This window comes from Tyto alba, unplaced genomic scaffold (assembly GCF_018691265.1).
Source record: "Tyto alba isolate M040663 unplaced genomic scaffold, T.alba_DEE_v4.0 Super-Scaffold_1000006, whole genome shotgun sequence".
Classification (NCBI taxonomy): Eukaryota; Metazoa; Chordata; class Aves; order Strigiformes; family Tytonidae; genus Tyto; species Tyto alba.
Window position 1 is genome coordinate 16,144,984 of NW_024881272.1, and position 25,452 is coordinate 16,170,435.

Consider the following 25,452-nt stretch of genomic DNA (forward strand, 5'->3'; position numbering starts at 1 on the left):
GTCAAACACGCTCAGGAGCACCGGCGTAGCCTGTTCACGCTTAGCGAGCGCCTCACACTTTATTACCGCTAACACGCATCGCCCACCCGCGCCCAGCCCGGCCCCTCAGCGCCCGCCGCTCGCCCCCGGGGCTGCCGGGCCGCCCCGCGACCCGCTGGCCGGGGATCCCCCCCGCCGCCACTGGCAGCGGCTGGAGACGCGGCGAGGTTTGAGCCACGGCGGCTGCCGTAGGCCGGGAGGCGCTACCACCCGTTTCCAGGCAGGCGGCGGGCAGGCGCCATGGAGCCCCTGCTGCCTGTCTCCCTCTTCCTCCTCCTCCTCCTCCCCCCCTTGCTGCTCGTCCCCTTGGCGCTCCTGGCGAGGAGGCGCCGCGGCCGGCCGACGCCTCCCCTCAGGCTCCTGGTGGTGGCGGGCTCCGGTGAGTAGGAGTTGCCGCCAGCAACTACTGCGGTTACCGCAGAGCGTCCGCGGCGGGCTTGAGGAACTACGGCTCCCAGCATGCAGCGCAGAGCCAGGGCAAGCGCGGCCGTCGCCGTTGCGTCCGGATGCATGCCGGGAGCTGTAGTCGCGGTAGAGGGCGGCGGGCTGAGGGGAGGCCTGCCCGCCGGCGGCCATGTAGCTGGAGCCGTTGGCGAGGTGCCCTCCACGGCTCTTCGCGGGTCGGGCGCCTTCGGGGTTGCCTCCTATCCGTGGGGGTTTTGAGTTCTTCGTTTGAATAATTGTTAAGCTTCATCTTAATTTGGGGCGTTTTCGTCCATATTTGTGTTTGACAGTTTGGTTTCCAAACCTTTCCTTCACACGGTGCCTGCGTTTCACCCAAGTTATTAGAGAATATATTAACTAAAACTGATGCAGGACAGACCTGCGCAGCTGCTTGGTCTTCTGACAGAAAATTATTGATGGCGATTAATGGCAAGGCTTTCCAAAGATTGGTACACCGCTTACATACACAACATTTTGTAATAATTTTACCCAAACCATGTTTCTGTGATTTACTTACAAGAGTCTCATGTGGGTCTGTCAGAGACAGTACTGCTGTTCAAATGTGTCACCCCACACTAAGGCAACAGACACAACATCTGCTACTCCTTGTACATCCCCAAAGTTGCAGGGCAATTAATTTGGCCCCCAAAATTAGACTACCTTGAAAATTTACAGTTGACAAATCCAGGCAAGCCTTGATTTCATCACCTCAGTATCCCTGTGGTGTTTTGAACACTGACTAATTGAGCAATAATCCCAGGGTCTTTCTGCAATCTGAGTTTGACTGGCAGTTTTATAAATTTTCAGGACATCTTTACTTCCACCAGGGCTGGAAAAGTGCTTGTTTTCCTTCAGTTCTTTGGAATCTAGTTTGTGCATATTGAAAAACACACTTACTATACATAAGTTTACCGGGTGAAATAATTCCTAAAACAGTTAATACTCATATAATGTTCGAGCACGTTCTTTGAAGCATTTTTGAAATAGGAATATCCTGCTCTTCTGTGAATATTTAGATGATTACATTAAAATTTGTGAAAGCTTCAACAAACCATCACTCATGAGAAAATCCTTCCAAACACGTTTGAAAGATACTGCATGAAATTCTGTGGAAAGGTAGCAAACTCTCGTGTCTAATGCAACACCATAGCTCTCACTGCCTGTCAGTTGTTTGCCAGCTAAGAGTGCTTGACTTGAAACAAAGGTCTTTTAGGAGACTGATAACACTGGACAGCAGAAGGTAGTAGGAATACATTTGCTTTACTATTTTGGTCTGCAACTTCCAGCAGAGTGAAGAGTAACACATCCAGTAAATGCTTATGCATATACTTACGGGTGCAGTTTGATGTTAAGCTGATCCAGCCCAACAGATAAAAGGTGAGCTGGCTCACTTTACCTACACATACAATTCTTCCTCTCCCTTCTTCCCCTGTTACAGGTATTCTTGTAACTCTGGTTCAGGAAATTCAACTGACAAAAAACCAAACAAACAAACAAACCACCCTGATTCCAAAAAGTACAATAAGTACACCTTCCCCTTCTCTCCAGTTTAGGACCAACTTAGTTACCTGAACAAAGCGACCTTGCAGTTAGAAGGTTATCAACACCCATTCAAGGACACTGGTTAAAGCACTTGGCTGGAGCTGGACTGTTTCTTCTGTCAGCACTCAGTTTGTACACTGGCATAGCTGCAGAGTGAAATTGCTGCCTGCTTGATTTTCAGTATGATGAGCTGGGATAGTGCAGCCCCTGCTCTTGCAGGCTGTAGGACCAAACACCGGGTAGGGTCAGTGGAGTTACGCTTCTGTGACGCAGCTCTGAGCCGCATCCTGTCCAGCTTCATTTGGACCATTGCACCAGGGTATGGCTTTTGAGTGTGGACTACAATTTAACTCTTTACCCGGTTGTTTTTGCATCATATACAAGATGTTAAACACAAATGTTGTATTTCTGTGTGATCCTGATTCAATCCCATTTAACTGAAAAACTTAAGCAAAATAGTTTCAGTGGGAGCTGAATTATCTTCATGTTACTTAAACAGTCTCAACCATCCTTTAATTGAATCCTCTACTCTCAGAAGGGCATCACTGATAATGGCAGTACTAATAAGTTTTAAAAGGAAAAGTGACTGTTACAGCTGAAGAAATTGAAAGTTACAAAATTTTTCACATACTAACTAGAGTTTATTTTGTTTTTTACAGGTGGGCATACAACAGAAATCCTGAGGTTACTTAGCTGTTTGTCAGAGTCATACTCTCCTAGACATTATATTTTAGCAGACTCAGATAAGATGAGTGAAGCTAAAATACATTCTTTTGAACAAAAAAGGGCTGAAACATTCTCCAATTCTCAGGTAACTTGTCATATATGCCCTTGTAAGATGAAATGATCTTAACATGACATTTGAACTCAAGGCAATTTGGAAGTGATTATTTAAAAGGATATTTTTATAATCAGCAGGTGCTTTTGATTTTCTAGGTATTGATAATCACTTGCACTAAAGTTTGATTAATGCTGTGCTACAGAGACACTGAAAATACACAGTAAATTTACCTAAAAATAGCAAATGCCATTCTTGCTACCAGTTTTCACTACTACCTTCCTTACTTTCTCTTAAAATGGTTTTTACTTCCTGTTAACATGTTAATCCATTTAAAGCAATGAGAGAACATAATTGTAGTGAAAGTGACTGTACAAAGAAGGCTATCTCTTGCTCAAGAAAGGCATGCTGAAAATAAATCTCTTTTAACTTTGTATACCAGCTAGCCATCAAAGTGTTATGTGTAGCTATAAAAATACTGGGACAGAAATATGGTGGGGTTTTTTATTTTTTAGTTTGTCATTTCGTAATATATATTTTTTTTAAGAAATTATATCTAAAAATGTTTAATCTTAATTATATTATTTTTGTGTGTTTCTAGACTGTGTTTTGGTTGGATTTTAAAATTAAGCATTAGTTACACATGTTTAAAAACTATGCAATACCTCTTAATGTCAAATGGTTTTCTGGTTGATGACCTGAGCAAATGCTGAACTCCTAAAAATCATTAAAAAATCATGAAGCTATCTTGTTTATCTTTTTTATCAATTGTGTGCTTGCTTTGAGCTAGTTTGCTGTACAATTAACAGATGGCAGTATGATTCTGGTGACTCAGAGTGTGATCTGATGTCCAGTGAAATTAGTAGAAAGATTATATTTTTCTTTAGAACGTGGAATAATTACAGTGGAAATTAATGTTCTGACTACAAAAATCTTAGTCCTTTTGAGCAAGAAGTACAACCCACAGTAAATTATTTATGTGGTATTGATTTCATATGGTGCATTTCTGATATTTCCATTGTCTTCAGCAGTGGTACAGGGACAAAAGACTGTGGGACTCAATACCTGTGATTTTCAGAATAAACCCTTTTAATGTAAAGCAACTACTGCTAAGGTGAGCAACAAGCTCACTTAGGAATGACATTTTTAAGTTTGCTTACCTCACTTTTACCTTGGATGACAAAGGTTCCTTGCCTACCACAAGCTGCTGAATCAAGTGGGGATGATTTAGTTTAAAATTGAGCATGTCAGTCTCTTCTCTCATTGTGCACAAATGATGAAAGTTTAGTAAAGTGACCAGAGGTATTTCCTGTTCAGAGAAATCTTATTTGGTACTTAGTCGTTCACACAGTCATACTCATCTGAAAAATGTCTAACCCTAAATTACTATATTTCTTAAACATACATATTTTGAGTATTAAAAGATTATCCATTTTTCCACTAGTTCACTTAGTTTTGCTAAGCAGCTTCCCTTTCATACCCCCTCCAACCACTAACAGATCATGTAATTATATTTTTCTTTAATACTGAAAGCCAAGGGAACATTTTTGGCTGCATCAGAGTTTGCTGTCTGGATAACAGATGCTCCTTTTCCTTTGGCCATTATTTTTCCACTGAGCAAAAATATTTAGAGTGAAAATGGAAGATAAATTTTGGAAAGTAAAGGTCACGTGCCTATAACATATATTTGCTAACTTTCAGAATGTGCTTCCAAGTAGTATGCGTCTTGGCACTGGGGATGCTGGAGATCATCAAGCATTTTAAAATCGTATGTTAGTAGCTCTTTACAGCTTTTAATAAATGAAAGGGAAATGCCTGAATCTTCAACCTGTGGTCACTCCCTTCCTCACTTTGTCAAAGTAGTAAATTTTTCCAGAACTAAGGACTAGACAGAAGACATATCACAATAATGATGTAAGAGAAAATCAGTGTACTCATTTAACAAACTATAATATAAAAAAACCCCCAAATATTTATCTTTTTGATCTGTGGTCTAGCCCAGTTCTAAAAGCTACAGTATTCAGGGAGAAGGAAAGGAAGCCAGAATGATCATCTTGCTTACAAGAAGCAAAATGCTGCAACTCTACCCACTAAGTCTCTTGAAAAAAAAAAAATGCCCCCAGTCTATAACTGCAACTACGCTACAAGGATGCCTCCAGAGCTGTTACTCGGGGAACTTTCTGTGCCCAGCATAGAGGAGCTGCTTCAGCTCTTGCCGATGTACTCTAGCAGCAGAAAGATAACTTACATTTGTTGACTGAAGAACATGAATTCTTCACTGGATCTTATACTCCCATTTGCCATGTCTGAGATGAGCAACCAGATTAACTAACCTTTATGTAATGCTCATCTGATCACACGTTCTTTTCCATTTTATGTTTCATGAGAGAGATCATGCTAAGAAATCTTGTTCCTCAGCATGAAAAAGAACTATGTAAACCCAGTTTCTTCACAAACGTTGCAGTATATTCAGTTGAGCATATTATAATAATTCACAACACTGGCATGCTTGCAAAACAACAATATCAACTAGGTAAAGGGCTACATCACTGGTTTTGAAATTGCAGTACCCAGTCAACCCTTATAAACTTGCCGCTTTGGAACATTTGTCTTCAAATAACAAAAAGGTTTCCGAGTCAACTAAAGATGTAACGAAAAATAAATGCAACGGTATGACAACATAGAAGATAGGGGAGCAATTTGTATGTTTAGACAATAGAGAAGAATCTGCTTGATCTTTACTTGTGTTCTACAAGTAAACTTCTACTTTGATACTGTTCAGCCAAGTTTTGCTAAAATTGTTTTTTTATGATGAAGAAAATCACATACAGTTATTTGGCAAATACTGTTTAACACCATTCTTACAGTGAAGGGAGCATCTGAATAGTTCCACTGAAACCTAATCAGCCTAAAACTACCTTATCATACACATATTTCTTGCAGGACTGAATACTATGCAAGGGTCAAAACTCTACTTACAGCCTTTCTTTTTATCACCCGAACTCTTCCAAAGCTTTAAGAAACAGAGGCAGTGATAACCAGAATCCTGTTGAATAGGGAGCAGGGGGCATGTTTATTTTTCCATATTATGTTGTCAGACTAATGCAATCAGGGTTTCAACACCTGCAAATAAAACATAAAACAACCAGTTTTTAACATCTGTTAATGCCTTTTTGTATCACAGCGATTAAAGAACCTAATCACGATGAAACAGGATCATTTCAGTCAAGAAAATTAACTTCATATTCTGCATTTATAACTGTCAGGGTTTTGTTTGCCTTTATTTTTTATTATTCTTTCCACCTTATATATTTAAAAAATCCCCAGTTATTGCTATTCAAGACTGTTCTGTAGTTTGTATTTACTGTACAGCTATTGGCAACATCACCGTTCCTGGGCACAAATCACCAGGGCTAAGGTATGACAATTAGCAATGGTATATTTGAAGTAACTGGGAAATTTTCAGTACTTATAATGAGATTTAGAGTCTCTCACTCCCAGTAGGAGTTATTCCAGAGTAGTAGTGATCTGGTGTCCCATATAAAGCAAGACAGTGACCATTGTCCAGACCTAAACAATATGTCAACGTCAGTGAACAGTGCACTGCAGCTGTTATGTTTGTCTTTTGTTTAAACAGGCAAAAGTTTAATTGGCATCAAGACTGCCTTCTGGGGTTGCAATAGTTCTTAGGTGTAGTTCCTCTGCATCAAGGTAAAGCCATCTGTAAAGAGTGCAGGAAGCCTGAGTACTGTTAACTGTTTACAGTGTTCCAAGACAAAAAGAAAATGTCCGTGTCTTATTAATTTGATACCTTTTACACACAATGAATAATTTCTACTTTTTCATAGGGAAAGAACAAAGAAAAATATTTTTTAACTCATTTTTTATTTAATAATATGTTCTTTCCTGTTTCTTTATGCAAATATTTTGCATTTTGAAAATGCATCTTGCATATCTTTTGAATACTCATTGAGCACTCGTTTAAAAGATAGTGATATTTGCTGTCATATTTTTAGTAGTATGCACCGGACATTAACTGAGAAAAGTTGTTATATTTTCCACAGTGTAAATCCATGAAAAATTTAAAGAGGCAAGAGACAGAAGAGTCACCGTGTTTAGATTTTATCTGATCAGACCTAGACTTGTGTCTCTGTGACCACGAGATGGGGCACTACGTTAACATACTGTGGGTGAAGCTGCTCTAGCTGAATTGTTTATTAAGTTAGGAATGTTTTAAAGTAACATGAGAAGAGATTAAAAAATAGATACATAGTTCTAGTATTTCGTTTTACTTTATTGCCAGGAGCGCTAAGCATGACACTGAATAAGGCATCTAAGTAAAGGTTTCATATCCAAACATTTCCAAACTAGGTCTTAAAAAAAAAAAAAAAAAAAGTTGGCACAGCCAGATCTAATAACTCTATAGAAGGAGCAACAACATTCTTAGAAAAATAACAATTCAGCTTCTTGTGCTCTTTTCCAGTTCACCCTTGATCGCATTCCCAGAAGCCGTGAGGTTAGACAATCTTGGACCTCCTCTGTGGTAACAACCCTGTACTCCATACTTTACTCCCTTCCTTTGACCTACAGACTGAAACCAGATTTGGTAGGTAAACTCAATTTAACTTATTGAGAACTTGATAATCTGCATCATAAAAGCATTTGGAATATCAAGACATTGCAGACTGTATCTTATGCGTATGCTTAGATTTGCATTTCACAGGAAAAGTATGTTTGAAAATAAAGTTAAAGTTGAAAGAGGTATAGCAGCAATACACCAAGAGAGAGAACAGTTTGCACTGCTGGTGAATTAGAGTAGCAAATGCCAGTTTTCAAAGCTTGTAGGTAATGTCAGAGAGTGTGTCACTTCCTTGCTAATGCTGGTAGAGCTAGCACAAACAAGGTTGCAGGTTCTTGATAATATCTCATCAGGATTGCAACAGCTCAAACTGTGCCTGAAAGCCTGGTTATCCTGTTGGCTGGTTTTGCTCCTGAAATGGTGTGACCAGTCTGGAACAAGCAGGTTCAGACAAGCAGAAATACATACAGATTCAGTTCTTGTGCTTACATGGACTTTTCAGCTACATGCATATTTATTTAGTCTTTGGCTGACTGACATTAATTATTTCATCTAATGACAAAAAACATCACTGCTGAAGTGGTGGCTCCTTAGCACTTCCGTAACTTTTTCAAGCAGTTCAGAAAACTGCACTCTCATGCTAATTACAACAGTTGTCTTAAAATATTCCACACAATCAAGTCAGAAAGCATTCAGCATTGTCAGAATATAGAAGTAAAATGGAGATATTAGATCAATAAAGTTTTATGTTAATACAAGACTCACAGATTTAAGTCCTACAATTCTGTTTAACACCTTCGTCAGCAATGCAGACGGTGGGATTGAGTGCACCCTCAGAAAGTTTGCCGACACCATGAAGCTCTGTGGTGCGGCTGACACACTGGAGGGAAGGGATGCCATCCAGAGGGGCCTTGACGGGCTTGAGAGGTGGGCCCATGTGAACCTCATGAAGTTCAACAAGGCGAAGTGCAAGGTCCTGCACATGAGTTGAGTCAATCCCAAGTACAAATACAGGCTGAGCAATGAGTGGATTGAGAGTAGCCCTGCAGAGGAGGACTTGGGGATAGCAGTGGATGGAAAACTGACTGCGAGCCAACAATGTGCACTCACTGCCCAGAAAGCCAACCGTGTCCTGGGCTGCATCAGAAGTGTGGCCAGCAGGTCAAGGGAGGGGATTCTCCCCCTCTACTCCCCTCTCATGAGACCTCACCTGCAGTGCTGTGTCCAGTTCTGGGGCCCCCAACATCAGAAGGACATGGACCTGCTCAAGTGGGTCCAGAGGAGGCCACAAAGATGATGAGGGGGCTGGAGCACCTCCCTTATGAGGGCAGGCTGAGGGAGCTGGGGGCGTTCAGCCTGGAGAAGAGAAGGCTCCAGGGAGACCTTATAGTGACCTTCCTATACTTAAAGGGGGCTACAGGAAAGGTGGGGAGGGACTTTTTATGAGGGCACGTAGTGATAGAACAAGGGGTAATGGCTTTGAACTGAAAAAGGGTAGATTTAGATTAGATATAAGGAAGAAATTCTTCCCTGTGAGGGCGGTGAGGCACTGGCACAGGCTGCCCAGAGCAGCTGTGGCTGCCCCCTCCCTGGCAGGGTTCCAGGCCAGGTTGGACGGGGCTTGGGGCAACCTGGGCTGGTGGAAGGTGTCCCTGCCCATGGCAGGGGGGTTGGAACTAGGTGATCTTTAAGGTCCCTTCCAACCCAAACCATACTATGGTTCTTTAAGAGAAACTTTGGTTAAAGCTGGCTTTTGGCTAGGGTTGTTGTCATCTTAAGGAGTCAGTTATCTGAAACTGAGTTTTTAAAAAAACATTATTTAGCAGAATTTCAAATTAATATTTTATGAGGTTTTAAATATTTTAATAATACGTGTAAAAACTTGTGCAGTTACAAGGTATTTTTCATAATTTAGTAGCAGCATATATACACCCACAGAGGATGTAAGCAAACTTTTTTTAGCTCTCATTGTGAACTATATGGCTAATTCTAAAGAGGCGCATATATATATTGGTGATACTTTGAATATTTAGAGATGCTGGTGTGTATATTTGATCTCATTGGCTTCAGTAGAGCTGGTCAGTTCCTATCAGATCAGAAGCTACTTGCTGGCATTTTCAGAGCAGTTTAGTGGGCGGAACAACAGAAGTAGCTTTTTGTAGTTCTTGTTTTTCAAGCCTATTCTGAAAACCAGAGATAAAGTTGGGAGGGAGGAAGAGATGGCATGCTATTCTTTTTACAGTGATTTTAATTTGGGAGGGGGAAATGGTAGAGGGATGCTTACATGAAGGAGACATCTTAGAGCAAACATGAGTAACAAATGTTTAGGAATCACTTTGCTATACCTCTGGTTTAGGTTAATGTATATACTTTAACTTATTATTGAATAAGAAATTGACTGGAAAAATCTCACTGTGTAGCTTACTATATTACCAAAAGTGTCAACAGGACACATCATAGGAGCAGGAAGTTACTGATCTGATTCCATGGTTTCTCTGTTTACAAGAAGAATTTAAAGTGACAGTGGGATTTACACACAGAATTATTAGAAACAGTGCTGGAGTTGATAAACTGTGATAAACCATCAAAAGCCTAATGCTGTTGAAAAACACTTGTCCTTGTAAAATTAAGGATACATTTTTAACAAGGCCTTTAAGCCCTGTGTAGTCTTTAAGGGAACCACTGACTCAAAATGATATCCAAAGCGTCTTTATCCATGATTACAGAAAGGCTGGAGGGGAGGGAGTTCCCAAATATTTTTTTGCCAGGTACCATCATCAACCACAAGAGCAGCTAGTACTGCCACTGGAAGAAGCATCTCTGGCATTATGCCAAATCTTATACCACTTGAAAGCTGCTTGCATACTACTACTTGTTTACATATCTTAGTTTAAGAATTCTGTAAAATATAATAGTCAGAGAGCTGTAAATATTTTAAAACACTTATCAAAAGGAGAGGGATTCAGGGATTAAAATGCCTCACATTGCTGGTGAAAAGATTCTGTGTGGTATGTGAAGCAACTGACAATATTTAATTGCCTTTACAAGAAAAAGCTCATGGTGAATTGCAACTCACCCTATTCTTGGCAAAATGTAATGCTTAGTAGTTTGAAGAAATAGAAAGGGTGGGACAAATGCTGGCGTTTACAGTACTCATCTAAACTTTTGGCACAGAAATCATCACCCGAGTTTAGAAACAAGCACAGTATTACGTCATGCTGAGAGCTTCATATTTTTGAACAGTAGAGCTTACGGGTACTGTACATTTTCAGTCTAGGCAACTGTTTTTGTTTAACTGCAGGAGGGAAAGACAACTCTGAATTGTTTCTAAGTCATTTGTACATATGAATGATCCACAAATTCTTACACTCACTTTTAGGCTTGTCATACATTTATGCATGTTTGAAAGAATGACTGAAGTCTTCTCCAGACACCCAAAAGCTAGAGAAAAGCAGAAATGTTGCAGTCGTAGTTTTCAAGGAATGCAAGACAAGAGAAGTACTGCAAGGGGACCCTGAAACCATTAAGCTCACAAAGGCAAGATTTGGAGCAGATAGGCTTAGGTTGGCATAACTAGCATCTCTGTGGAGCCAAAATAGCTGTAAAGGGGAAACGGCAAACCTAGCTGCACAGGAGTTACTTTATATGTGTGTATTTACATGAGCACTGTGTCCCCTTTGTATCTCACACTGATCTTCTGGCAAAGCTTCTTAGTTTACTTTGCATGAGAAAACAGTTCCATCTAACCCTCCTTCAAGACAGTGAGTTCAGAAGGAACTGAACAACTTCCAGGAGATCTTTGCTGTCTTGCAGGACTTGACCCACACTTGAAATGGGCCCCCAGAGAGCTTGAGAAATGTAAAAGTTAGCTTAGTTGTTCAGTTTGAGATCATCTTCAAGAGGCCCATTTCTGAGTTATGAACATCTGTGCTCTGCAAAGTTAAGTCCCTTTACAGATATTAAACCAAGTAACAAAATTAAAATGTCAGAAGTGATGATCGGCTTGTGTTTCTATAGCCAGGAATTATAGAAACATAGGTGTCAGAGTGTTTCGCAGGAGCACGTATGCCAGGCAATTTTTACAACATGTTAACCTTAGGCTTCCTATGCAAAGGACTAAAATTCCAGGAAAGTAAGGCTTGTGCCAGCATACTCTGCCTACACCTTCCTTCCCCCAGGAAAGGTTTTAAAACCATTCACCGGTTGCAGACAGATTTAATATGCAGTCATAGCCTCAAAGACTGCAAATTCTTACCATGGAAACAGGCAGCTGGTCAAAGAAGAGAGACTTTTATTGCCTTCATTGAGAGAAAGGCTGAGAAGAAATGTAAAACCAGAATAAGATAGAAGATCTACTATCTAGTAAAAGATGCAAATCATTCTTAGCTACAGAAAATTAGACAAGCTGCACAGAGATTTTTCCCAAAGATAGAAAAAATTACTGAATCTTGCATAATTATTTGGTGTCCAAGAAGGAATAAACTAACGTTATGGCCTTCCTATAATATGCTGGAAGTCAGCCAGCCAGTAGGTACAACTTCAGAGGAAGCCAGTCTTCAGTTCTCTTGCTGCTTACAGACTATTGTCCTTTTCTCTGGGATGATTTTCCAACCCTGAAACCAGGTCTTCATGTGATCTAACCCTTTGGCTGGGTCATGGTTATTCCAGTCTTTCTGGCATACCTTAAATTCAAACTGAAAGCAGAGGATATGTGTGCACCACACAGCAGAAAGCTGTAAAAGAGATTGCATCCAGTCCTTGCTTTCAGCCATAGATGGGCTATGTAAATGTGTCAGCAATTTTTCTCTCCTTTAATATAATTAAATTTCACCTAGAATAGTGCAGAAATGCTGCATAAAGCTCCATTCATTAGTAGATTGCACATCCTGGATCCTTAGGACCAGAAATTTTTACTTTTCTGGGGACACGTCTCAGTAGTTCCTACTGCCTCAGTCCTCTACAGAACCTGAAGTAAGTGGGTATTTTCAGATCACTGCTCTTCGGTAAAACCTGGGTTAAATCAGGCAAAGAAGGCAGTCCTTCCACAACAGGGCCTCCTTCCCGTGGGAAGTCTGTAGTAAGAAGTTTGCATTTGCACAGCAAGTACAACAAGCTCTGCCGTCTCCCTCCCCACCAGCTGTCATTTGAACAAGTCTCTCTTTTTTAAATTTTAGAAGCCTGAAACCTGCACAGCTGATTATGCTTCTATCACTCTACCAATTCTTTGATGACTGCACATCCCATCACACATGCCTAGTCCCCCGACTGGTTAAATTCACTACAACAGGCTTCCAAAGCTGTTACAGAAGTGTTCGCACAATAAGCTGTATGAAAGGACATCATTATTTCATTTAACTAAGATTTTCCAGTATTTGTGCCCTGCCCAAAATGTCTTATGTTCATAGCACTTTAACAAATTGCTATGACAAATAGTAAGTTATTGTCCCTTATATCACGGTTCTTATTAGAACTCTGTGGAAAGCTACAAAATCTGAGGGGTGGCGTTTTTTTCTCTATTCACTTCATAACAAGTGAACTTTGTATAATGCAGTATTAAGACTGTCTTGTGCATTCTTTTGTACACTGACTCTTTCCCCACTATTTATAATTCTTTTGGACCAGATTGGCAGTATGTCTGATCTATTGTTGTTCTTCTAGGATCAAAACAGTCAAAATAAGCAAGAACAGGAACATCAGATTAAGACCTTCAGTGATACAAATCGTGTAGTCTAAAACAAAACAAAGTTAAGCCATCCAAATTTGTGTTTAATTTCTCAGTGTTAATGAAAGTATGAGTCTTATTCACCCCTCTCCTCTTCCTTGTGTGCTATGTACAGCTACCCTGCAGCCACTAATGTAGAATTACCCTCTGCTGACCACAGATAAATGTCTAAAGCTATTCAAATCAGTTTATTTAATGCTAGGTTGCAGCTCTGCTCTTTCTGTGACTGACAGTTAGACTTGCCTATAGACATTACATTTCAGAGGAAGGATGGAAATAGCAGTAAAGATGAACTGAGATTTTTAGCTTAAATTTAAGCAGAGTTTAAACTAAAGACTGATCAGTCTTAACTCATCAGCTGTCAGGTTTATTATGAACTAATGAACACCCTTCCATGTATGTTATAAAGCATGGTTTCAAGTAAACAGTTTTGCTAAATCTGACCACTGAACCAGACCACTGGTATGCAGATACAGATTGCTAACACCTCTAGATTTTGCATTGTGAAGACATTTCAGGCAGGTATTTGATTCAGATCCTTGCTATACCAGCTGCAGTAGCCTCAAAGACATTTATATACATATAAAATACCAGGTGTTGCTAACCTAAAATATCACTTTCAAGTTCTAGTTAAATGAATGCTTGACTAATGAAAGACACATCGAGATTTGCAATTAAAGGCTCATTTTAGGCAACTATTAGTAATATGTATAATTATATTTAACAGTCTTTGAATTTAATTTCTCCTTTCCTTTTGAGTAGAATCAGGCTACTATAATAAGCAATACTTTTTGATATCGGAAGAAAAGCCCTTATTTTTAAATAGGCTCTAAAAGGGTAGATGGTATTTGTCATGGGGCTCTGACCAAGAGAGTTTACTCAGGTTCAGACACAGCCAAGGTGACACTTAGAACAACAGCTTGGTGAAAGATAGCTAGTACCAAGTGTTTGCAGCTACAGATGTAGTTCAGTAACTACCATTTCATTTACTTGGCAAAAGCCTTTTACTGGTTTGTTTTATGACCAACTTCTTCATCCACACAAAGTCAAATTTCCTTTACTTCCTACTAATTTATCAGCAGCAATAAACCACAGATCCACTCCATGGTAATGTGGCTAAGGAGTTAGTTTATTCTCCAGCCTGCATCTGCCTTAATAATCTTGTTATTTTTTAACCAAGCTTCTATCCATCTCCCACAGTTTCTCACAAAGACTCACTGGTGCCACTATTTCTTGACACAAACTAATGGCAGAGATCATGGTATTTGGTTGGTCCCACTGACAGCCTGGGTGTTAATGTTTTAATAACCAATACTAACAATCCCACAGACTTGAGCATTAGTACCACTTTCACACCTGTCATTAATTGATATTTTCAATTGATTGGTTCATTTTACATTTGGCAGCTAGGCTAGGGAGTATGCTGAGCTCGCACGTCCCATTATCCTTAGACAGACCTGCAGAAGCATCATATGTATGGATGGAAACTACCACTCCAAAGACCTTTTAATCCCAATGATAGACCTGTCACCTTTCACCTGAAATACAGGGGCAGTAAAGTAAGGTGACTAAGGTTAGCTTCAACAACAAACCAAAAAAAAAAAAAAAAATCAAGCCTGCATGTTTCTTTAATCGTTCAAATGTAGATTCTTCAACTTTCCTCACTAAGCTGTTGCCTAATGTCTAAGGCTCTTAATGACCCGTTATCTTTCTTTTCATCAGTAAAGCCCCTAGGCATACCCAGAAACAGACCTGAGCTGTTGAAGTCTTTACAGTGTCAAATAGCCACATGCATAGCCCACGGTCCTGAGCTCTGCTGAGATCCAGAAACTAGGAACTTCCCTCACTACTTTGCATGAGAATGCTGATCCAAATCACACCAGTTGGGCCCCTGAAGACACTGGGGTGGTAACTCTGGGTCAGGCCACAAAGTGCCTAGAGGGCAGAAGTAATAGTGCCTAGCGCTGTTACAATTAGATCCTGCTGTTAAATCTAGTTCCTAGTGGGTTTGTGGAAACTCTCCTCTTCTCCCATAGAAAAATCCACTAGGTCGGATTTTTGTCTCCCTCTTCCCAAGCTTTTATAAAGTGAGAGCTGGGAAACTGAAGGAGTTGGTGATGCTTCCCAATATATTTCATTCTATGATGAAAATAATACTCAGGAAAAAAAGTAGTGCACGTTAGAAACCCAACTGTACGGTGTGCTAATTTAAGTCCTTACTCTTCCACTTTTCTCTTCCCCACTCTGGCATTCACTGATCTTATTTATCCTAGTTAGGTAACCTGCCTGTAGGACCACACATGTCTCTGCTTGTTTTGAGGAGCATCCCACCTACTGTGTGTATTGTATGGTAACAATGGGAGCTGTACCAACAAGATGCACAGAAATGGACTAGAAAGGTTTTCATGGCAATGCTACAGGCTATAGCTGCTGACCAGCCTGAACACAAGCTGTTTCTATAGAACACTGTAACTATATTTTTGCACTCCATATGATTCAAGTGATTTAGAGAGTAGAAAATAAAATCATACCCAGGTATAATTCAATTCTACCTTAATTACCCAACTTAAATCAGACTACACATCTAGATTTTTTTTGTCCTAGGCTACATTCTGCAGGTATGTCCAAACAGGAAATAGGATGTAAAGTTTTATCTGGTTTTATGTACAGATTGTGGAGGGAAGTGAACTGGATAAGATCTTCACTCTTCAAAAAGAATAATCTGGTAGGTAGTTTAATGACCTTTATATTGTTCAAACAGAATCTGAAATTCTTCTTTCTCCCCACCAATAGCAATAATAAGGAACTGTTGAAAAAGGTTCCTGTTCTTTTTTTTTAAAAAAAAAACTTAAAAAAATTATTAACAATTCTAAGTTACTTTTCCTCGAGATTCAAAACTTGAGTTTTCAGACATGCTAAAGAGCTAGACTAGCAAAAGCTTTAACAAGAACATTCCCTTCCACAGGCTTTTGATTTCCACAGGCTTTTTACATTTCCACAAGTGTTTGATCTAAGGAGAAATACCTTTCTCTCTTAAATTCTCAATTTGTCTTGTTCTTCTGATTACCAAATAAATTTATACTCCCAGGAAGAGATCTTGTTTCTACTGTAACTGTAGTACCTCCATGTAGACAATGTATCTCTTGAAACCTTTTGGAGTTACTCATTTATGAAAAAAAAAAAAAAGTAAGTTTTTCTCTGTTTGCCATCCAAATTTAAGTTGCCATCAAAGTTACTAGAAGACATTGATTCTTAATGGCCATGGCCTGCTATGTCTGAACATACTAAAAAAATAATTCTATTCAAAAGAAAATAGCACATACATTTTATCTTATTCTCATAGTATGCTACTGAATCAAAATGCATGCCAATAAAAGCTCTGCTCTCCCTACCTGGAAATCTTCACTGAGAAGGATATATAGGAATTTTGACGCATCCTCTGTGAGGAGGTAATTATTGTTTTCCTGGTGTTAAAATAGAAAATACTGATGTGAGAGAAAAGTAAGTGCTGTGCCTCAAATCCCACAGTGAATTCAAAGCAGAGCTGTGAGTACAACCCTGGTTTCTCGACTCTCCAGACTTGCATCTTAAAATTTGATATTTTGTTCACTGATGCTTTTGTTAGCCTAATTTTACAGTTAGAGCCCCTCCAATATTAATAGAGTGGGTCTCACAACTGCTGGGCTATAATGCTTGCAGCTGTGTTTCCCACAGACCTGGGGGGGGCTGTTCAGGATACACCGAGCAGTCAGCAGAACCAGCTCCTTGGGAATCACGGGGCAGGGCATGGGAACAGCTGAGACCGAGAAGCCAAATTGCTGCTGCCGTTGCAGGTAGCACTCAGTACTTCTATAGGTGAAGGCAAAAAATGTTCAGCTGAGTACTTCATCTTACAGGGCATTGATGTGAAGTTTTCAAAACAGGAAGATAATACTAAAAACAAGCAAGGAGTGATGAGTTCATGAGATGCTGTAATTTACATAGCAGAATGCAAATTAATTCATTGCCAATTCTCTCTTCTTGTGCCACAGAAACAACCTCCCCCCCCAACAAAACAAAAACTTTTGTTATTCTACCCCAAAATCATAAAAAGCAGTAAACTCCTGAAATGTCAAAACACCTAGCTCCTACCTGATGAAGGCAGGAATCCAAAACTAGCCCTGACATAAAAATGAGTATGTTATTATGGGGTGGGCTTTTTTGAGTTTTCCTTTCAGTGCCCAAGGACTTCTACTCAACTTTCTCTACATGTGATTCTTCAGTTACCCTGTCACTGGAATCAGTCTCTGATCTATCAATTTCCCTTGTTTCTGAAAGATTCTTCAGGTTATTCTATGATCAGATTTGTAGTTTCATGAAGGTAGCTTTCTTTGCACCAAGACAGTATCTTCTGCCCCCTGTTAGTTTTCTGTATTTGCATGTCATTGAATTGTGTTTATTGTTACTTCTGCTACCTTTGTGAAAGGTTTATTATTTTTGTCAGCCATTGTTTCTAGGATTTCTTAGAGCTGATTTTTGTAAGGTTTCCATGTATTCTAACTTGCTTCAGTTTTGGGGTTTTTTTTTGTTATGTAAGTCCAGATACCAACAACACAACATTTGGGCATCTGTCATCAACTAAGAACACGCAATGAAAATAAAAATATATAACACATAGATTATAATCCCTTTAACTGCTTTCTCCAGTTGGTGTATTTCCTTGCTGACCTTTGAAAACTCACTCCAAAGCCAGAATTCACTTTTCCTAGCAAGGTGGAAACTCGTCAAACTTGGTCTAAATCAAGGAACTTTCTGCTTAAAATACCTTTGGCTGAGGAGTTTTGTCAGATCTGTAGGTGGTCCAAGTTGTTCATCAGAGCTAAGCAAGATTAGTTTATGTTCCTTATTTTTCTTGCTAGAGGAATTAAGGGATTTGTTTGTTTTTTTTTTTTTTTAGTTTTTAAATGAAGCCTTATTTGCAAACAGGCAAACTTTTTTCTCAAGTCCCTTCTATGAGAGTGTGGCAGTATGGTCATGTTTTTAAACTCCTTTTTCTTCTGTGCTAACTTCTTTCCAATTGTATTTCAAACTGATTTCCCACTTCCTCTCTTCCATGCTAGCTTCTTTTTTTATCCCCTTTCCTTTTCCCTTGCCTTCCCTAAAATATCAGGAACAGCTATTCAAATTTCCTTGGCTTTTCTGACAAGCCTCAGAGATATCTTCTGGGATTTCATATCTTAATAGTCTGAACAGTTACTTTTTGTTCCCAAATGTTAAATTGCCATTGAAATTAAGTCTTTATTAACAAAAGCTGAGTATTAACAGTCCAGCAAAAGCACAAACAAAATAAAATTATTAATAAATTACTGCTTTTAGGCACATTCTTGTTCCTGAGAAGCAAAAAATACCCAACTGGTTTTTTTGCTACGCTGTTGAAAAGTAGGTCTGTTTACTTGCATAGATGTACAATGATCATGCAATTATCCCATCTTGGGTCACTTTTGTACCAGTCTACTTGGCTTTACCTTTTTTAGTAGTTCTCTGTCACCACCATCTATTCCCTTATTCTTATCTTCCACTGTTGGGAAGGGAGCCTTACCAGGACTAAGGAGGCCTGAGCGATGTCCTGAACTTACTCCAGGAGGTAGCTCCACAGCTGGACAAGCAGCACAGTCTTCAGTTCACGTGTGCACATCACCCTGCAGCAACCAACATTCCCACACCACAAGCCTGCCCAGCCCCAGAAAGCTGGGTGGTTTTTTTGCTCTTATCCAGGTGGCAAAGGCCAATCTCTGTGTAAGTCATCAAGGAGAACAGCAGGTGTTGACAGCTTCTGATGCAAAACAAATCTCACATTAGTTTTACACTTTCTAGTAAGTTTAGGGGGATTTATGTTGTCCGCCATTTGACTGTTGTAATTTGGGAACATAAGCAGTACTCAAATACTTGTTCACTGAAGATATACAGCAAATGTATGTTTACATATTTATGAGGAAAACTGAAAATTTTCTGCTCTACCCATTTTTGTTTTAACCACTGGCCTGACATTTAATCCCAGGGAAACTGTGAGCTATGCTTTCAGTGTTTTAGCTGGTAAATGTCACCCCGCTACAGTGCTGCATTCACCAACTCTAAAGCAGCTTTTATCAGCAGTGGTGCCATGTGCCAGTGTTCCCAGTGTGCCAGACTGCTGGCTTAGTTTGTTTTCTTCCAACAGCTGTAGAAAATAACTGAAACAGAAAGGCAAGAACTATTGAATTTTGATATTAAAGTGATTAATAAGAAATCAGATTTATAGAGAGAGTTACTAAGTATAAATGTTTTATTCTGATCCTTCACTTTTAAATCTCCATTAATATACAGATTGATTAGTTTATTGTACTGTTTAAAAGTCTGGTTACATTGAATAGGTAGAGGAATTTACTATGTAGGATTTAGTTTATAGGCCTAGCTGTGAAGCCAGGCAGCCGGTGAGACAATTTAACAGTTAGCTGGACATTTCTTTGCATTAGAGGCAAATGTAAGTGGTGCAGAGACACCTGCAGCACTGCCTTCTGGAACAATGCCTTACAGCTTGTTGGCAGCAAAGTCAGATAGCCCAGTGACCAAGAAAGTCCTTGGGCAGTTGCAGCTCAAGAGGTCACAAAGGTGACAAAAATTGTCTTTGACCCCTTCTTTCCCCCTTTCTGCTGCCTCACCAAGGAAAGATGAACCAAATAAACTAGAGATCTTTGGAGATGTATCTCATGCAACTCAAATATGCTACAGGCAGCCTTGTAGCTAAAGTAAATAGATATTGGGAAACACTTACCCTGAATAGTCAGTTGACCTTGTAGAGGCCCTGGTCCCTTCTTGCCCAATAGATGCCTGTTTCTTTCCCACGGCATACTAATGATTGACACTGGATTCCCTGAGAGATACCCGTATTCTGCTAGAGCGGAAAAACAAAAGCCTTGTTCTCTTCAAGGTGGAAGGTATTGATCATTCTCCAAAATTTACTTTTGAACAGTGTTTTGAAATTCACTAATAGGACAGCTCATCTTCTCTTATATGTTTAAGGAATGCTGTAGATGATTCAGTTCCTTTCCACAATCAACAAGTTCATATACTGGCAGGAACTGAATAGCGGGATTTCTAGCTTACAGATTCTGCAATGGTTCCTCTTCTTTATAATGTGCATACTTATTTTCTCTGAAGTTTTCCCTGTATCCCTTGATGAGTGTATGGTGTTGGATTCCAAGCAGCAAGAATGCTGGCCTCCCTTCCTGCTGACCATGTGAGAGGGAATGAGTAGGACTGGTCAGACCAGATTTTTGGAGGGGAATTGCTACTTCAACATGTGAGCAACTTCACTAATTCTAGGTACAACATATTTCTAGACACACGGTGAAGGTTAACTGAAGGTTAATTTTTAAAAATCAGAAAGACTGATTAATAGTTCTGACTTACAGATCGTGATTTCAGATAGGGATCTATTTGTCTGTTGGCTTCAGCAGTTTTATACCAGAGTTTCTTTTGGGGAACAATTCCTAAACCCAAGCATTTGAGAATAGAAACATCTACAGTCAGAGTATTTTATGGGCATTTTGCATACAGAGATCCTATAGAGCCACATATGCTTTGTCTTATTTGAAATGGTATGTGTGGAAAGAGAGCAGAGGACAAGAGTTATGATCAGATCATGTTTTTTTAGAGATGCATAGTCCATAATTTACCTGATCCTTTTTCCTGCATGCAAGTACTTTGCCATGAATCAAAGGCCATCTGAGAAGCAGCTTACAAGTTATAAGCAGTAGAAGGTATAAATTGAGTGCATCATATCAAAACCTGGATATAATAAAGGTATTTTATTATGATTTTAATTTTGATTATTGCTTTTCTGTTTTGCAGCTCCACAAAGTAGCAACAGCAACTCAGTGTGGCCTTTAGAGCTACATACAGATTCACAAATACCCCCTTTTACTATTTTTTCATTATGTGATCTTTTGTGGTTACACTTAGTTTAGAATTCATTCTACCACTTACCTTTGTGTGTGCATCTTGACACAGGAGTACCAAATACCAAAAAGACCAGAGCTGTTAGCCAAGTTTAATAAAGGGGGGAAGTAGGATAAAGTGTATGGCACAGTGGCTTGATAAAGACCATAATTGTAATAATTCAGCTTTTAATAAAACCTGTTCTACAATTCTCAACTTCTGGGCTAAGGAGAATGTTAGGATGTCTACCTGACTTAAATCATATCTGTGATGGGTATTTTTTTTGTGTCAGACTATGGAAAGTTTCACCTATGTGAAACTCACCTTGCTTTAGGCAGCTGGGTTGACCTTTCATTGTAGATGGAGGCTAAAAGAGTGCAGAGCCAGGATGAGTCCAGAAGGAAGTCAGGTGGAAGGGTGCCTGGGAATAGAGGTGCAGAGGGAGATGAATACCAAAGATTATAGAGAAAACCAGGGAAGAGAGGATGGGTGGGAAACATCTCAGAGGGCTGCGTAGAGTACAGAGAAACATTGAAATGGAAGACCCTGAGGAAAGGACAGGGAAGAAGACTGTAATGCGGCAGAAAAAGGGCTTGGGGAACAATGAAGATGAGACAATATTTGTGCTCTAGGTAGCTCCACTAAAGGAAAGGGAAAGTGGAGTTTCTGTTTAGCAGTGGTGCATGTTTTCATCTGTTCGCTTAAAGCTGAACTTTCAGTCTGAAATCAGCAGTCAGATGGAATATTCAACTCACAAAAAAAAAAAGTAGCAAACTTTTTTTGACTGTTTTGGTGCTTCTTATGCACTTGTCTAAAACAGACTGGGTTCTGCAGCAGGGGCCTCGGTGGGTTTTGCCTGCAAACACATGAGAACACTCCAAGTTGTTTCCTATGCCTATGTTTATACTACCTTAACAATTGTTATTACAAATAGAGATACCTAAACGTGCCTTAATTTAGGTATCAGTAGCCATGTACCAGTAGCACAATCAACATCAGTGCAAATTAATCAAACTTGTCAAGAAATAGGGCAAAACGCATGGTTTAGTTCACAGATAAGGAAAAGTTTCTTTGAAATGCTATAACACAGTGTGTGTGGTTGGTTTATGTCCTTACTTGCCAAGCCAAATGTATAAAAAAGCAGATCTTCATTCTCAGCAGACTGTAAAGTAGGTTTTAAAGTTCCAGCATGGATTTACTTGAAATCAGGTTCAGCAGGAGGTTTGAAACCATAGTATATTACTCTGATTTCAAAAATTTAGTATGCAAAGTTGCAGTGTTCAACTTCTTTGCTTCCTGGCTATATAATTGCTAATATAAAAGAATTACACTGTTGCAATTTTCTTAGATAAGTATTTGTGGCTGTTAATACCCTAACATTTCAAGATTAAAACAGTATACAGTATGTTGCTTGTAAGGGACTTTCAGAAAACGTCAGTAAATATTCAATGAATAAATAGTTCAACTGAGATCCACAATAAAATCAGTATAATTTTGCATACAGTCTTACATTCTGTTGATTTGGATAAGAAATCACTGCATTATGGTCATCACATGTCCAGGTTCAACTTCTGTGGCCATCTTAAAGGCAAAGGAAAGTACGGGTGAGAGAGTTTGGAACTCAGTAGCAGCAAACCTGCTGCTGCTTTTAACTGAGGCAAGATGCTGTTAGCCAGTTTATCAGTGGGATCTTCCCACAAAGCAGAGAAGGAAACATTCTGAAATGATTGCTACAGTCCTGAAACAGAAACTCTGATTATTTTTTTTCCCCCACCAATATAATCTTTCACAAGCTGTTGTACTTGGAACAAAAAAATGTGAGCTTATAGGATATAGGGGCATGATTTTATAAAGGAACTCTTTATTTCCACATAACCTCCAGCTGTGCAGAAAAGTGCTGATTACATGGCAGTAGTTAAATTTAGTAAGAAATTCCTTGCCTGAAATAAATTTTGATATACAAGTAGAGTGACTAATATACCTTAGTTTAAACCTTTTGCTTTTAAGCAATTTGTTTTTCAGTTTAACAATGTCTAAAATTAAAAGACCACTTTCTTTTACTGTTAATGTTTATAAGTGAATTTGAGATCATCTGCTACAAGGACATGACATGTATTTACAAAACACCTTCCTTCTCTATGCTTGTTTCTATGTACTAATGTTTATTAAAGAAAAAATAAAATCTAGTCATGCATATCAGCTGGTAGATTCTGATGAAGGTCCTAATTCATCAGCACATTTTTTTCTGAACTGTTAAGTGTTTTGCTGACTTAAGCTAAAATTCAAGAGAGTTAGTCCCAGGTTTAGTAATACTAATTAAATTTCTTTGGCTTTATTATGCCTTAATCTGTGCACAAATCTTATGATTGATACAACGCAAAGCTGTGACTGAGATTGGAAGCCATTTTAGTTATATACCCATGGTCAAGGAATTCTGCTTCCTTCATAGAAATTAGCTGTGACATCTCACAGCTCTTCTTGACATGTAAAGGTGGTCTTTTTTGGCAGCTACTTTGAAATAATGTCTTTTGTTTGCCCCATTTAATCCCCTCTGTTTTGGTTTTTTTTTTTCATATTCACCTGCCTCTTCTGTTTTTTAAAATACCTTTGGAAATAATTATTTTTTAAATGTAATGTTATATGAATATACACACTTTTAACTCTTTACTGTATGAAAATACTCATGTTTACTTTTGTAAATTGTTTCATCTCTTTTAGATATTGTGCAACGGACCGGGAACATGTGTTCCTGTCTGTATATCTGCTCTTCTTCTTGGGCTTCTAGGAATAAAGAGAGCAATCATTGTGTATGTAGAGAGCATCTGCCGTGTGAAAACCTTATCACTGTCTGGAAAGATTCTTTACTACTTTTCAGATTATTTCATTGTTCAGTGGCCTGATCTAAAGGAAAAATATCCCAAGTCAGTATATCTTGGTCGAATAGTGTAACAACAGCAGACAAGCTTTACCTAAAATAAACTCTGCAAGCTCCGCACGGAAGAAATGCATTCAAATTGCAATTTGTTTTCAAGGATTCCTGTTAAGAGATTAGGCTGGTACTGGAAAATGAGACAATAATAAAGATACCTCTACACTTAAGTATATTTTTGTGTAGTTGTATTTATTGCCATGATGTCAATCTGTTTGCCAGTTCCCCATAATAGCCTTAAGACTATGCTGTGTCTGTTTTCAACTAGCTTTCCTGCTATGTGAATGGCAATTTTCATCTACAAATAAATATGGGTATCTGTATGAATGTAACATTTCCTGTAAGGAAACTTTGTGTAGTTTTCTAAATTGTAAGAAACAAAGTCTTGTTCTAGCACAACAGACTTTGTTTCCTGTATGCTAGCAGTGAAGTCTCTTGTGAATCCTTAGAGTATAAAGGAAACAATTATATTAAGTTGGCTTCATGACAGTTTGTACTCTACAGTCTTCCAAAGCCCCCAAAGCATTAAACCAGTATCATTTTTCCTCTGGGCTTGTCAAAGTTGTCCTTATAATCTGTAGTGTACCTTTTGAAAATCTCTGCTCACTTCTTAAAATAAATAAAAAAGTGACAAGTGTCAAGCTACAGGCACAATACTTATAGATTTAAGTACTTTCTTCAAAGTTTACACGCAGAAATCCTTAGCAGGTTTACATGACAGAGAGCAAAATGTCACTTGGGAAAATTGAACTGGTTCAGGCTCTAAAATATACAAAAGAAAAAAAAAAGCGTTACTATCAGTAATAGGGGAGGGAACAGAATTTCCCCTCTCTTTTCCTGATACAGTGAATTTGACTTTCAGTATATCCTGTTTTCTCATTTTAAGCACCTTACTTTCAGCAGTACAACACGCACTTAAGATTTTGTCATGGAAAATTATATTCTGTACATTAGAACAACTTTTAAAAGGTATTTTGTTTAAGCTAAGTGCATGAAAGTTACTTTAGCATTTCACATTCATCTAGCAAAATGTAATTCTACATGCTGTTCCATCTATAAAGCAATATGAACATATCTGTCATCTATACACACACAGAGCTATGTGTCTGGCTACAGAAACATATACAAAGAAGAAAGCTCAAAGAAAAGTAGAGAAGCTCTATGGACTGCACAGCCAGACTGGTGAAGCCAACAGCAGCTCCTCACGCTGCCACAGGAGCAGACTCGCTCTCTGAAGCCTTTTCCTCAACGTCAAAATGCGATTCTGGTAGGGAACAGGGGGTGGAATTTAGCTGAACAGAAACTGTGGTTCCTGCTGTTAGAAAACAAGAGTCTAGAGGAATAGATTCTAGAATTAAAAAACTAGAGGAATAAATTCTACTTTATGCAGAAGATCATTAGAAATCATCAGAAAACATTATGCAGAAAACTACTGTCATGGCGTTGCAAGACCCTGTGGGGAA

General features: G+C 39.0%; 1 protein-coding gene across 1 annotated transcript; it reads left to right on the forward strand.

Moving 5' to 3' along the window:
• Positions 1–165: 165 nt before the first annotated feature.
• ALG14 (ALG14 UDP-N-acetylglucosaminyltransferase subunit) lies at positions 166–24,162 on the forward strand. Its single transcript, XM_033000852.2, has 4 exons — positions 166–418; positions 2,685–2,836; positions 7,287–7,409; positions 23,779–24,162. The coding sequence occupies exons 1-4, from the start codon at positions 280–282 to the stop codon at positions 24,007–24,009; spliced, it is 645 nt and encodes a 214-aa protein (XP_032856743.1). The 5' UTR covers positions 166–279; the 3' UTR covers positions 24,010–24,162.
• The last annotated feature ends 1,290 nt before the right edge of the window (positions 24,163–25,452 follow it).